Genomic DNA, 14,270 nt, shown 5'->3' on the forward strand with positions numbered 1-14,270 from the left:
AACCTACAGTGCCCTCCTGTGGCAGAGGCCTGCCTCCGGAGACAGCGGCCACAGAAACGGACCTGAGTGCCAGCAACCCTGACAACCACTTCTGAGGTGTAAAAACTGCACAAAATTGCCAGAATGAGTCAAACTGAACATTTACACGGCCTGAGAGATGGGTCCATCATTGGAGGCAAGCCGAATGGTCTGGGTGGGCTGTCTAAGGAGAGGCAGGAAGTCAAGGCCATTGCCTATCATGTTAGGGCCTGTGGACTGAGCCCCCGTGGCAGGCAGTGGTGCAGAGCTCAACGAGGCTTTTCAAAGAGGTATTCAAGATCCGGGGCACGCAGTCTCTGCTCTTTGTTTTTGTTTTTAGCGAAGTCTCTGAGCATCGTCATGACTTCGTTTTCAAAGATTTCTGGGGCTGGCTTTGCTTCTGCAAGAGAAGGATAGACAGAAAGAATGTCAGTCAATACTCAGGCACAAGGACCTTGAAACCTGAAACTCTAGCCTTGGCAAAGAACCAGTAGATACATAGACTGTCTCCATCCTCCCTCTAAGTATACATGGCAGCCTCCACCGGGAGTCGGCAAACTACGGCAGCCCGTATTTGTAACCAGTCCTATCGGAAGAGCCGCTCCCATCTGCTGACACACTGTCCGTGGCTGTTGTGGCACTACCACGGCAGGGTTGAGTAGCCGTGACAGAGACCGTATGGCCACAAGACAAAAAGCATTCACCGTCTGGTCTTTTAGGGACAAGTTTGCCGACCCCTGGACCGTCCCAGCTCAGCTGCACCATTTTGCTCTGCACTTGGTATTCTCTGGTTTTCTGGGTGTTGTGTTTCCCCTTCCAGCCTATGGACTTCCCGAGGCAAAAATCCTCAGTTGTACATGACAAACTAGTAGCTCTACTGACTTAAGCAAAAAGGAATGCGTTGCAAGGCTATGCACGCAAAATGGACATAAACCCGGAGAACCAGACTTGAATGGACAGACAACGGAACAGCATCGAGGGCAGAAACACAAGAGCGTCATCTTGGGAGCACACGAGGGAATCCCAGTAAGCACCTTCACCTCCAACCTCTCTCTCCAACTTGAGACACTCACCTAAGGTTCAAATTACAAGCAAAGCCTCCCGCCGGGAAAGCTTGGGCAATAACGTGCTGGAGAATGACCCTCCTATCAAGACCACAACGCTGGGAGAGGGAATTCCTCAAAACAATGGCCGATTCCCCCTCACTCAGCACAGAGCCCGGCATCCAATGGACCTGGCATCTGTTTTCTGTGGCGATGAAAATAAAGTCCAGGAGATTCAGGCTTCCCCCAAAGACAGTGAAAGTTCAAGAGAACACTGTGCTCATCCTGACAACAAAAGCCAGATAAAATACAAAGAGCACGACTTTCTGTGAAGTCGTCAGAGAACGGAGGTCGCGGGGCAACCAAGCAGAATAAAATGTAAGGGAAGAGAAGCCCCTCAAAGGAGAAACTGCACATGGGCACCTGCTCGCCCGAGACAGGTGTGGGAAGAAGAGACACTGGATACCCCATGAACAGGTAAGAAGAGTTTGGCTACAATTTTGAACAAACTGCTCCGAGCCAAGTGTGGGCCACAGACACCAGGGGAGTTCACACCCTGCAGGCTGTGGTCAACAGACCTCCAGAATGCGCTCCTGACAAAGACTAGGTTCAGAGCAGGAAGCTGGAGAATGCCTCCCTCAGTGAGGCAGGCCAGGAGGAGGGGAGCGGCCAACAGTGCAAAAAAAAAAAAAAAAAAAAGCATAAAGCCCAGCCCAACCCTTCTCCTCTCAAGAATAAAAGCCTTAAGAGACTGAGACTAGGTCTCCAAATCCAGTCTCCTACAGGGGTAAAAAGGGAAAAGGAAAACAATTCTATTCCTGTGGGACAGGCAGAGCCAGAGAAGTCCACCCCTGGGAGCCCAGGGCCACAGGGACTGAATGTGAACCAGGATAACAGAGAATGCCCTCCCAACTTTCCTTGCCCCAAGGGAGGGAAGCACCAAGTGGGCGCGACAGGAATCTACGGCTGGGGAAGGACAGAGCATGAAGAGATTCCTTTTGAGGCACAGAAATACAAGGAAGGCACAATGCTGAGCATAGAAGGGGAACACTGAGATATGCCTCTGGAAACTCAGCCCCTACTCTAAGGACATGGTAGCAACAGAGGCTCGTGGTGCAGTGAAGGGAACCAAAGCAGTAACAGAATTTAGGGGTACCTGGATGGTTCAGTCGGTTAAGTGTCGGACTCTTGATCTCAGCTCAGGTCTTGATCTCAGGGTTGTGAGTTCAAGCCCTGCACTGGGCTCCACGCTTGACGTGGAGCCTATTTAAAAAACCAAAACCAAAACAAAATCTAAGGGAGCTTTACTCCTAACTAGACTGATTTGATCCCCATCTAATAGCCTAGTAGAAGTGTGCCCATTTCTAGGCATATATAAATACTATCTACTTTAGTCTTTAGTGTTTTCCGCATAATGTCCAACATTCTATCGAAAATTATGATACACATGCACACAAAAGAGGAAAAACACAACACACTGTGAAGGGACAAAGCGATCAACAGAAAAACACTCATGGATGACCCAGATTTTAGAACTATTAGGGAATTTCAAGTAACTAATATGTTAAAGGCTCTAGTAGAAAAAGTAGACAAAAATGTAGGAACAGATAAGCAACTTCAGCAGAGAGTTAGAAACTGTAAAAGTTAAACGTTAATGTTAAAAATAAAAATACAGTAGCAAAAAAGCAGATTGACTTCAACAGGCTCATCAAGAGATTCAACATTTGGGGAACTGGAAGACAGATCAATCAATATTACCCAATAAAAATTCCTCAAACTGATACATAAAAAGAAAAGAGTTGGGGTGCCTGGCTGGCTCAGTGGGAAGAACAAGCGACTCGATCTCTGTGGTGTGAGTTCAAGCCCCATGTCGGTGTAGGGATTACTTAAATAAATAAATATTTTAAAAAGAAAAAAAAAGAAAACAAAGAAAAAAAGAGTTAAAGACACAAAACAGACTCCAAAAGCTGTGGGGTAATATTAAATGGAGTAATGGGATCCAACATTCCCAGAGAACCCAAGCAGAAAAATCCCCAAAACAAACATCAAGACACATCACGTCCAAGCAGCTAACAACCAAAGATGAAACACTGAAAACATTCAGAAACAAATGACACACTGCATACAAAGGAATAAAGAAAGACACAGCAGACCTCTTGTCAGAAACCATGCAAACCAGAAAACAGTACCCAGAATTTGAAGTTAATGCTGTGATGAAGGTAATCAAAACAAACCCAAACCCAGCTCAACTCCTGACCAGACCGACTCAACCCTGCACACTAACAGCCTGGCAAATGAAATGTGCCCCTGCAAAGTGCTGAAAGAAAATACCGTGAACCTATAATTCTATACCCAGTGAAAGAAAGTATCCCTTAAAAATGACAAAAGCAGAGAAAATTCATAATAGTAGACCTGCACTGCAAGAAATATTAAAGGAAGTTCTTTAGGCAGAAGGAATATGATATCAGATAGAAACGTGGATCTATGCAAAGAAATGAAGATCTCCAGAGATAACACAAAGGTAAATATAAAATGTATGTGACACATTGTGTTACATATTGTTGTCATATACACAACACATATAGGAGTTATAATTATCTATACACAAATGTAAAATATAATGTACTCTTTTCCTTATTTTAAACTGCTCTAAAGATAACTGCCTAAAGTGAAGCAGGAGAAATGCAGTGTAGACTTACAGCATAAGTAGAAGTAAAAAGTATGTCAAGAGCGTCACAAAAGATGGGAGGGAGGATTTGGGAGTATATTACTGTGAAGTTCTTACCTCATACACAATTCAGTATAAGATCACTTGAAGAGACACTGTGATTAAGGATGTAGGTTGTAAACCCTACGGCAATCACTAGAAAAATTATAACGAGAGGTATAAATAATAAACCAACAATAGAGGTCGTGTGAAATTTAAAATGCTAAAAAACAAACATGGAAATAGAGGGGGAAAGGAAAAAGAACAGATGGAAAAAACAGGAAACAAAGATGGTAGATTTTAATTCAACCACATTGCTCCTTAATGATATATAACACACCAGTGGAAAGACAGAGACCGTAAGATTGAATGAAAAAGAGACTACGTATGCTATCGATAAGAAGCTCAAACTAAACATAAAGACAAAGATATGGGCCACCTGGCTGACTCGGTTGGCAGAGCATGCGACTCTTGGATCTCAGGTTTGTGAGTCTGAGCCCCACTCTGGGTGTAGAGACTACTTAAATAAATTAATTTAAAAAATACATATAAAGACAAATACAGGTTCAAAGGAAAAGAATGGTGTGGGAGGCAGACTTCTAAGTTGGCCCTCAGTATTTCCCACTCCCCTGGTGTACAGGGCCTGCATAATCTTCAGGATTGTGGGCACAATGGTCTTCACTATCATGATCAGGCTGTATACACGGCATGGCTAACCTCAGGACAGGAAAATTATCTAGGTGGTTCTAACATAATCACATGTGGTTTTTTTCGTGCTCTCTCTTGAAAATGAATAAACTTAAAAAAAAAAAAAAAGACAGAAAAACCCATTATATAATGGTAAAAGAATCAATTCATCAATACAATAATCCTAAATATGTCTTCACACACCACAGAGCTACAAGATACATGAAGGAAAAACTGAGAGAATTGAAAGGAGTAACAGACAAATCCACAATTACAACTGGAGATTCTGACACTCTTCTCTGATTAGTTGACAGGATATGTACAGAGAAAACCAGTCAGAATATGAGGACATGAAGAATAGTATCAACCAAGCTGACCTAGTTGACATTTACAGCACACTTCACCCGCAGGTGCAAAAGACCTGTTATGTTCAAATAAGTGCACGTGAAACATTTATCAAGTATCATGACCACAGTTCAGTCCATAAAACAAATTTCAAGAAACTTAACCAAAACTATACAACGTGCGTTCTGTGGTCACAATGGAATCAATAACAGAGAAATATCTGGAAACTTCTAAATAACTCACGGATCAAAGAGGAAGTCAGAAAGGAAATTAGAAAATAATCTGAACTGAATGCAAATGAAAACATTAACATATCCAAAGTGGCAACATGCAGCTAAAGCAGTGCTTAGAGGGAAATTCACAGCATTAAATGTGTATAGTAGAAAAGGTGGTCTCAAATCATTGAGCTCAACCTCCCCCTTAAAAAACTAAAAAAATAAGAGCAAATTAAGCCGAACACAAGCAGAAAAAAGGAAATAATGAGCAGCAATCAATGGAATTAGAAAAAGAAAAATAGAGAAAAATCAATGAAATCAAACGCTGGTTCTCTGAAAAAAATAAATAAAATTGATAAACTTTTAGCCAGACTGATCAAGAAAAAAAGAAAAACCCATAAATCATCAAAAATAAAGGAGGGACCTCACTACGGCTCTTCAGACATTCAAAGAGAAAGGGAATACTACCACAACTTAGATTTACCAGCTTACGATAATGGGCACTTATTAAAGACACACAAACTAACAAATCTCGTCCAAGAAGAAACGGGTTAACAGGAATTGTTCCACAGCTAGTAAAAAATAAAACATCAGACTTCATAGTTAAAAACTTCCAACGGGGAAAAGCTCAGATCCAGATGGCTTCCCTAGCACATTCTACCAAACATTTAAGGAAGAAATAATACCAATTCTATATACTCTTTCAGGAAATGACAAAGGAGAACACTTCACAACTCATTTTATGAAGACAGCACGACCCCCATCAAAACCAGATGACGTTACAAGATAACTACCCGCCAAAACCCTCATGAAGACAGATACAGAGATCTTCAAAATATTAGCAAATCAAATACCTATCAAGCCCAGGTGGGGTTTAGCACGGTAATGCAAGGTTGGTTCAATATTTGAAAACCAATCAGTCAAAAATTCATCATATCAATAAACTAAAGGGAAAAAAATCATATGACCAAAAAATGATCATTTCTACAGAAATGCCTAGAAAGCACCTGACAAAATTCAGTATCTATGGAAAAACACTCAATATACTAGAACCAGAAGGAAATTTTCTCAATCTGATAAAAGGAATTTACAACTAACCTACAGCTAACTTATTTATTTATTTATTTATTTATTTATTTATTTATTTATTATTATTATTTTTTTAAATGTTCATTTTTGAGAGCATGCACACACGCATGCACACACAAGCGGGGGGAGGGCAGAGAGAGAGGAGGACAGAGGATGTGAAGCAGGCTCTGTGCTAACAGCAGAGAGCCTGATGCGGGGCTCAAACTCACGAGCAATGAGATCACGACCTGAGCCGAAGTCGGACACTTCACCGACTGAGCCACCCAGGCGCCCAGCTAACATTATATTCAATGGTGAAAGACTGAATACTTCCCCCCAACAGTGGGAACAAAGCAAGGATGCCTGCTCTCACTGCTGCTATTCAGCATACGAGACATCCCAGATAGTTCAATAAAGCAAATTAAAGATATAAAGGGGATACAATACAGACTGGAAAAGAAGAAAAAAAAAACATCTCTCTTCACAAATGACACAACTGTCTGCATGGAAAATCCCGAAGAATCTACAAAATAGCTTCTAGAACTGAGTGAGCTTAGCAAGGTCACAGGATACAAAAATCAATTATACTCTGACATTCCACCAACAATGGGAGATTGGAAGCTTTTCTTAAAGTACCATTTATAACAGCGCCAAAATACATGAACTGCCTAGGTATAAATCCAGCAAAAGATGTCCAAAATAACGCTGAAAACTCCACCACACGGATTGTAGCAGTCAGACTTCTAGGATGGCCCCCACTGAGGTCCCCCTCTTGGTATCAAGCCCTTGTGTGATCCCCATCCCCACACTGCGCTGGACCGAACTCTTTAATTCAAACCAACAGAACGTGGTGAGGATAACAGAATGTCATTTCTGGGATTATGTTACAAAACACTGAGACTTCCGTCATACTAGCGGACTCCTCTTGTCGCCTTCTCAGCTGGCAGGCTCCAAAGAAGCAAGCTGCCAAGTGGGAGAGGCGCTGGTGACAACGAACAGAAGGCAGCCTCCAGGCAACAGCCAGCAAGGAACTCAGGCCTGCAGGTGGGGAACCTGTGAGGCACTTCATTCTGCCAACAGCAGAGAGAACTTGAAGCAGCTCCTTCCCTAGCTGAGCCTCCTCATGAGACTCCCGAACCCAGGCTGACACCTTGACTGTAACCTCGTGACAGAATAAGGCACAGGACCCAGCTAAGCCATGCCTGGATTCCAGACCCACAGCAACGATGAGATAATAAAGGTGGGTTTGTTTTAAATCCGTAAGTTTTGGGGTAATCTGTTATACAACAATAGAGAACATGCTGATTAAAGAAGTCAAAGGCCTAAATAAATGGAAATACAGCATGGTCATAGATCAGACAATTCTAAATTGCTAAAAAAATTTTTTCCAAATTGATCTGTTGATTTAACACAATTCCAATCAAAATCCAAGTAGAATTTTTTTTTTTTAGAGAAACTGAACAGGTGATTATAAACCTATACAATTCCTAGAAGAAAACAGCAAAAATCTTTGTGACTTTGAATCAGGCAGAGTTCTGAGATACAGTATCAAATGCACAATCCACTAAATCACCCAATAAAACATGGTACATCACCAAAATTAAAAACTGCTCTTTGCGGGGCTCCTGGTTGGCTCAGTGGGTTAAGCCTCCAACTTCAGCTTGGGTCCTGATATCACGGGTCACGAGTTTGAGCCCCAAGTTGGTCTCTGTGCTGACAGCTCAGAGTCTGGAGCCTGCTTCAGATTCTGTGACTCTCTCTCTCTCTCTCTCTCTCTCTCTGTCCTTCCCCCACTCACACTGTCTCTCTCTCTATCAAACATAAATAAACATTAAAAAAAAACAAACCTGCTCTTTGAAAAATAATGTTAAGAAAATGAAAAGACAAGCCATGGACAAGTAAAAAGAAATCTGTAAGACACATCATCTGATAAAGGACTTGAATCCAACATACAGAACACTCAAAACTCAATTAGAAAACAAGCCCAATTAAGAAAAAAAATAAAGGTGGGTAAGATTTGAAGAGACATATCAGCAAAGATATAGGAATGGCAAATAAACACTGAAAAAAGAGCCTCAATATCCTTAATTATCAGAGCCATGCCAATTCACTACAGTGAAATACCACTGCATACTCCTTACTTAGAGTGGCTAAAAACAAGAACAAAACCCTGATAATACCAAGTGCTGGTAAGGATGTGGAACTTCACACCCAGTCCCTGGCAATCACTGGTCTGTTTTATGCCCCTACACTTTTGCCTTTCCCAGAATATCCTACAAATGGAATCATACAGTTTGTATGGTCAGTCTTTGATCCTGGCCCCTTTCACTTGCACAGGAGTCGGCAAACTATGGCCTGTGAGCTAAGGATGACTTTTAAATGGTTGAGGAAAAAAGTCATTTCACGACACGTGAAAATTATATGAAATCCAAGGTTCAGTGCCTGTCAATAATCTTATTACATCACGGTCACACTCAATTGTTTACCTATCGTCCGTGACAGTTTGCATGCTCTAAGGGCAGGAGGTGAATATCACGCCAGAGACTATATGGTCGGCAAAGCCTAAAATATTTACTACCTGTCCCATTATAGAAAAAGTTCCTCATAAACATACACTTACAACAGGACTCATTAACCCTTCTCCTGGGTATCTACCCTAGAAAAACTAAAACCTACTTCCACAAAAAGCTATATGCATTTATAGTGGCTTTATTCATAATCACCTAAAACTGGAAATAACATGATATCCCTCTAGTGGTTAATGGATAGACAAACTGTGGTAGGCCCACACGATACAACTTTACTCAACAATACTAAAAGCCCAGAGCGTAAAAAGTTCACACCTTGTGGGTTTTCCAATGGCTATATAAATCTCTAGACTCTGTACCATCACACTCTACACGTGGAACCTACAGAATGGTGTCTATTTTATGACTCAGATATTGAGTGGAAACATAATAACCGAAGACCCAGAGTATGACAGAAACGACACGATGTCCCCTAATACCCGTTCTCTCATTTTTCCTTGATAATAAAGGAACCCCCAAGTTAGCTAGACACATAGACTATAGTATTTTCTCATTATGATGAGGTGTAGCCATGTGACTAAACTGTAGCTAATGGAAAGTAAGCAGAAGCACGGTGCAGAATTTCTCAAGAAGGATCCATAAAGAATCGGGTGTGTGCTTCTATACGTCGACTTCTGGCTGGAACACGGACGGGACAGACAGGGCCTCAGCGAACTTTAAGTAACAAAACCATTTTGCACTTGTTTTGCAAAACCGTTTCTCACTCTGAAGAATGTGAAGAATGTGAATGTGTTTGGGTTGAGTGTCCATTACGTGAATGAACAGCAAAAAAATTGCCTAGGCTACAACTCCAGACGCAAATCACCGCAAGCCATCCTATTTCTCATATCATGCTGCTTGTTTATCATGCCCAGTACCTGTGGCCCAGTAGTAAATATCCCAGTCGTTACTGGGCTCATTAATCAGACGATCATACAGGTTCAGCTGTTTCTCTGTCATGTGGTGCAGGTATTCTTTAGCAAAGAGGCTAAAAACGAGAAAGAGAGAGAAGGAAGCTGAAAAGGCGGTCTCCAGTATGAGACAAGCGATGCCGAGACTCGTATTTCCCTACCTAAGCAGAATACAGTTTTCCAACATTCCCCTCTTTCTGCTCTCATAGAGCAGCCGGGCTCTTTTGGTTTCTATGGATTCATCAGTTCGCTCCTGCCACGGAGGTAAAGGTATTTCAATCATGTCTTTTTGGGAATCTGTCGGGCTGTCACCTCTGTAGAAACGGCTGAATGATGTCGTGCTGAGCGAGGGTGACACTAGGTGGCGCCTTGGCAGAGCAAGCATCTGAAATAAATAAAGCACAAACATTTTTATAATAACTACCGTCACTGTCATTCCCTCAACACTTCCTAAGTACTAAGCTCATTCAATCTCCTTTAGTCCTTAAGAAGTTATGTTGATACTGTTCCCACTTTATAGCTTAGGAAGCTGAGGCTAGAAGAGGTTAAATAATTACCAAGGTCACCCACATAGTGACTGCAGTTAGGACTAGAAAATGGTCCTAACTGCATATGTGTTCTTAACTGGTACCTTTCCAGAAATTCTCCAGCAGAAGTATCTTCTCCTTCCTTTGCATTCCCTTGAAGTTCTTATGGTGTTGTATATATTTTAGTTACTTGCCTGTGTTAGAGTCTGAGTATACAGTGACGGCATGGTTCCTAATCCCCAGAAGACTCCCAATCTAGAGAAGGGTAAAACCTATCAAGATGCAACGAGAAGGCAGTGATGCCAGCAAGATGGTGGAACAGGAAGCTCCCACTCCCCTCCTCCCACGGAGACAGCAACTCTACAACAATACATGGACCGATTCCCTTTATGAGAAATCCAGAAACCAGGTAAGAAGCTCCTGAAATAAGAAGTCAGCAAATCCTTCCAATAGAGAACTTCTATGCACCAGCCCAGAGAAGATATATCCACACAAAAATGTTTGAGAGGCTCCCAGAATCTTTAGCCAGGCTGACCGCTGAAGGTCTTTCCTTGCACAAAGCCAATCTAAAAAGACTGGGAGAGCAGACTGTTTTTTTTGAAAGCCTGGATTCAACATAAATTTGCAAGGGACACGAAGAAACAGGAAAAAACATGGCCCAATCAAAGAAACAAAATAAATCTCTAGAAGCCAACCCTTAAGAAACAGAGGCATATGAATTACCTGACAAAGAATTCAAAACAACTGTCATCAAGATGTTCAGTTTGCTCTGCAAGACAGTGAATGAATGGAATGACAATATAAACAGAGACAAATATTAAAAAGAACCAAACAGAAATTTTGGAGCTAAAGAATACAATAACCAAATGAAAACAAATTCGCTATGGGGGTTAACTAGCAGACTTGATCAAGCAGAAGAAAGAATCAGTAAACTTAAAGGCAGGTGATTTGAAATTTCCCAATCAGAGAAAGAAAAAAAAAAAAAAGAATGAAAAAGAGTGAAATATGCCTAAGGGACTTATGGGACATCATCAAGCAAGCCAACACAAATATTATGGAGGTCCCAGAAGGAGAAAAGAGACAGAAAGCTTATTTAAAGAAATGGCCAGGGGTGGCTGGCTGGCTCGGTCGGTGGGAGCATGTGACTATTGATCTTGGGATTGTGAGTTTGAGCCCCACATCGGGTGTACAGCTTACCAAAAAAAAGAAATTAATACAAAGAGATGACCAGAGGGGCGCCTGGGTGGCTCAGTCGGTTGAGCGTCCGACTTCAGTTCAGGTCACGATCTCACGGTTCGTGAGTTCGAGCCCCATGTCAGGTTCTGTGCCGACAGCTCAGAGCCTGGAGCCTGCTTCAGATTCTGTGTCTCCCTCTCTCTCTGCCCATCCCCACTCATGCTCTGTCTCTCTCTGTCTTAAAAATAAATAAAACAGGGGCGCCTGGGTGGCGCAGTCGGTTAAGCGTCCGACTTCAGCCAGGTCACGATCTCGCACTCCGTGAGTTCGAGCCCCGCGTCGGGCTCTGGGCTGATGGCTCAGAGCCTGGAGCCTGTTTCGGATTCTGTGTCTCCCTCTCTCTCTGCCCCTCCCCCGTTCATGCTCTGTCTCTCTCTGTCCCCAAAATAAATAAACGTTGAAAAAAAAAAATTTAAAAAAATAAATAAATAAATAAATAAATAAATAAATAAAACATTAAAAAAAATAAATTAAAAAAAAAAGAAATGGCCAGAAACTTGCCAAATTTGGGGAAGTTTGGACATCCAAATTCAAGAAGCCCAAAGGACCCAAAGGACAATAGAAAACAATACAAAAGCATATGAAAGCATAAAGATCACTGGTAAAGATAAATATATGACAAATACAGAATACTGTAATATTGTAAGTGATAGGTAAATCACTTTTTTTTTTTTTTAGTGTTTTTTTTTTTTTAATTTTTTTTTTCAACGTTTATTTATTTTTGGGACAGAGAGAGACAGAGCATGAACGGGCGAGGGGCAGAGAGAGAGGGAGACACAGAATCCGAAACAGGCTCCAGGCTCTGAGCTATCAGCCCAGAGCCTGACGCGGGGCTCGAACTCCCGGACCGCGAGATCGTGACCTGGTTGAAGTCGGACGCTTAACCGACTGCGCCACCCAGGCGCCCCTGTAAATCACTTTTAATGCTAGTACAGAAGTTAAAAGAGAAAAACATCAAAAAATAACAAAATATACTAATAGGTACGCAATATAAAAATATGCAGTCGCGACATCAAAAACATAAAGCGGGAGGAGTAAAAGAGTAGTTTTTTTTGCAATGACAGTAGAGTTAAATTGCTATCATCTTAAAATAGATTATGCTTCATGTAAGCCCAATGGTAACCAAAAAGAAAATACCCATAGAAGATACATACAGAAAATGAGAAAAGGATTAAAGCCGGTCTCTACAAACGAAACAAAACAATGAAACACAAAGGATAATAACAAGAGAGGAAAAAAGGGACACAAAAGCTACAAGATGGATAGAAAACAAAATGGCAATAGTAAGTTCTTCTCGATCAGTAATTACACATAAATGAACTAAACTCTCCAAACAAAACACTAGAGTGGCTAGATGGATTAAAAAACAGGATCCAGGGGCGCCTGGGTGGCTCAGTCGGTCAAGTGTCCGACTTCGGCTCAGGTCATGATCTCCCGGCTCATCTGAGCCCCTCGTTGGGCTCTGTGCTGACAGCTCGGGGCCTGGAGCCTGCTTTGGATTCTATGTCTCCCTCGCTCTCTGCCCCTCCTCCACTCATGCTCGGTCTCTGTCAAAAATAAATAAACATTAAAAAAAATTAAAAACACAAAACAAAACAGGATCCAACTATAAGCTGCTACAAAAGACTCCTTTTAGATATAAGACTACACAGGCTGAAAAGCGAAAGGATGAAAAAAAAGATAACCCGTGCAAATGGTAACCAAAGAGCAAAGATGGCACTACTTATGTCAGCCAAAATAGGCTTTGGGTCAAAAACTGTCACAAGAGATAAGGAACATTATTATAGAATGATAAAAGGATCAATGCACCAGGAATATGTAACAATCATAAACATACATGCAGCCAACATCAGAGCACCCAAACACGCGAAGCAAACATTGACAGAACTGAAGAAAGAAACAGCAAAACAATAAAAATAGATTTCAGTACTCCACATTCAATGGATATCTATCATTGGATAGGTATCAATGGATATCTATCAATGGATAGAACATCTGGACAGAAGATCAATAAGTAAACAGAAGACCTTAACAACACTATAGATCAAGTGGACCAAAACGGACACATCCAGAACATTCCAGCAGAGCACATTCTTTGCAAGCACCCTGGGAATATTCTCCAAGACAGATCACCTTAGGTTGCAAAACAAGTCTTACCCAATTAAAAAAGGTTAACATCACACAAAGTATCTTTTCTGACCACAATGAACTAAAACTAGAGATCCACAGTAGAAGGAAAACTGGAAAATTCACAAATATGTGAAAATGAACACACTCTAGGTGATGAATAAACCAATAGTTCTAACGGGTCAAAGAAGGAATCAAAAGGGGAATTCCAAAACATCCCGAGACAAGCGAAAACACAACATACAAAAACTTATGAGGTGCAATAAAAAAGTAGAGAGAAGTTTACAGTCTGAAATGCCTGCATTAAAAAAGAAAAAAAAAATCTACGATGTGAAATCCTAACATGTATTAGACGCATAAGAACAGAGACTCAAGAACAGAGAGAAGCGGCGCACAGAGGCGGTGCAGCCAGCTCCACCTGGGGAACAGGTGAAATCTGAATTGGGTCTCGCACGAGTCAGGCACACAGTGGGCTCAGAAGAGTGGATGTGACCTGAATCTCCTATGTTTCAAGACGGATCTCTCCTTGGGTCTGCCCTTGCCCTGGGCTATCAAGCAGCTGGACGCTCCTCGCAGTCTCCATGACTGCGTTGGAAGACGAGACTCAGTCCCCACTACGGCCTGCCCAGGACCCTAAAACCTCCACTCTCCTCACCCGTGCCAGACCCGGGAACATGGTGGCCACCGCCATCCTTCCCGACCTTCACCGGAAGCCTGTGGCCCAGGCACTTCCGGACGCCTGAACTGTGGACTTCTGCTCTGAGGCCCTGAGCCGGAAGATGAGTCCCTGCGTATGGCGGAAGTGGCTGTGCGTGTGAC

General features: G+C 42.0%; 1 protein-coding gene across 3 annotated transcripts; it reads right to left on the reverse strand.

The window, feature by feature from the left end:
- Positions 1-115: 115 nt before the first annotated feature.
- SDHAF2 (succinate dehydrogenase complex assembly factor 2) lies at positions 116-14,235 on the reverse strand. 3 transcript variants are annotated; one of them, XM_040494950.1, is made up of 5 exons: positions 14,107-14,201; positions 10,283-10,360; positions 9,723-9,946; positions 9,529-9,638; positions 116-418 (listed from the first exon to the last, which is right to left on the reverse strand). In XM_040494950.1, the coding sequence occupies exons 1-5, from the start codon at positions 14,140-14,142 to the stop codon at positions 288-290; spliced, it is 579 nt and encodes a 192-aa protein (XP_040350884.1). In that variant the 5' UTR covers positions 14,143-14,201; the 3' UTR covers positions 116-287. The 3 variants fall into 3 exon arrangements, with proteins under 3 accessions (XP_040350884.1, XP_040350885.1, XP_040350886.1); XM_040494951.1 differs by lacking the exon at positions 10,283-10,360 and having other exon boundaries at positions 14,107-14,235; XM_040494952.1 differs by lacking the exons at positions 10,283-10,360; positions 14,107-14,201 and adding an exon at positions 13,945-13,969.
- Between the last annotated feature and the right edge of the window lie 35 nt (positions 14,236-14,270).

The sequence above is a fragment of the Herpailurus yagouaroundi genome, unplaced genomic scaffold, assembly GCF_014898765.1.
Source record: "Herpailurus yagouaroundi ecotype Mexico unplaced genomic scaffold, PumYag 187, whole genome shotgun sequence".
Taxonomy (NCBI): Eukaryota; Metazoa; Chordata; class Mammalia; order Carnivora; family Felidae; genus Herpailurus; species Herpailurus yagouaroundi.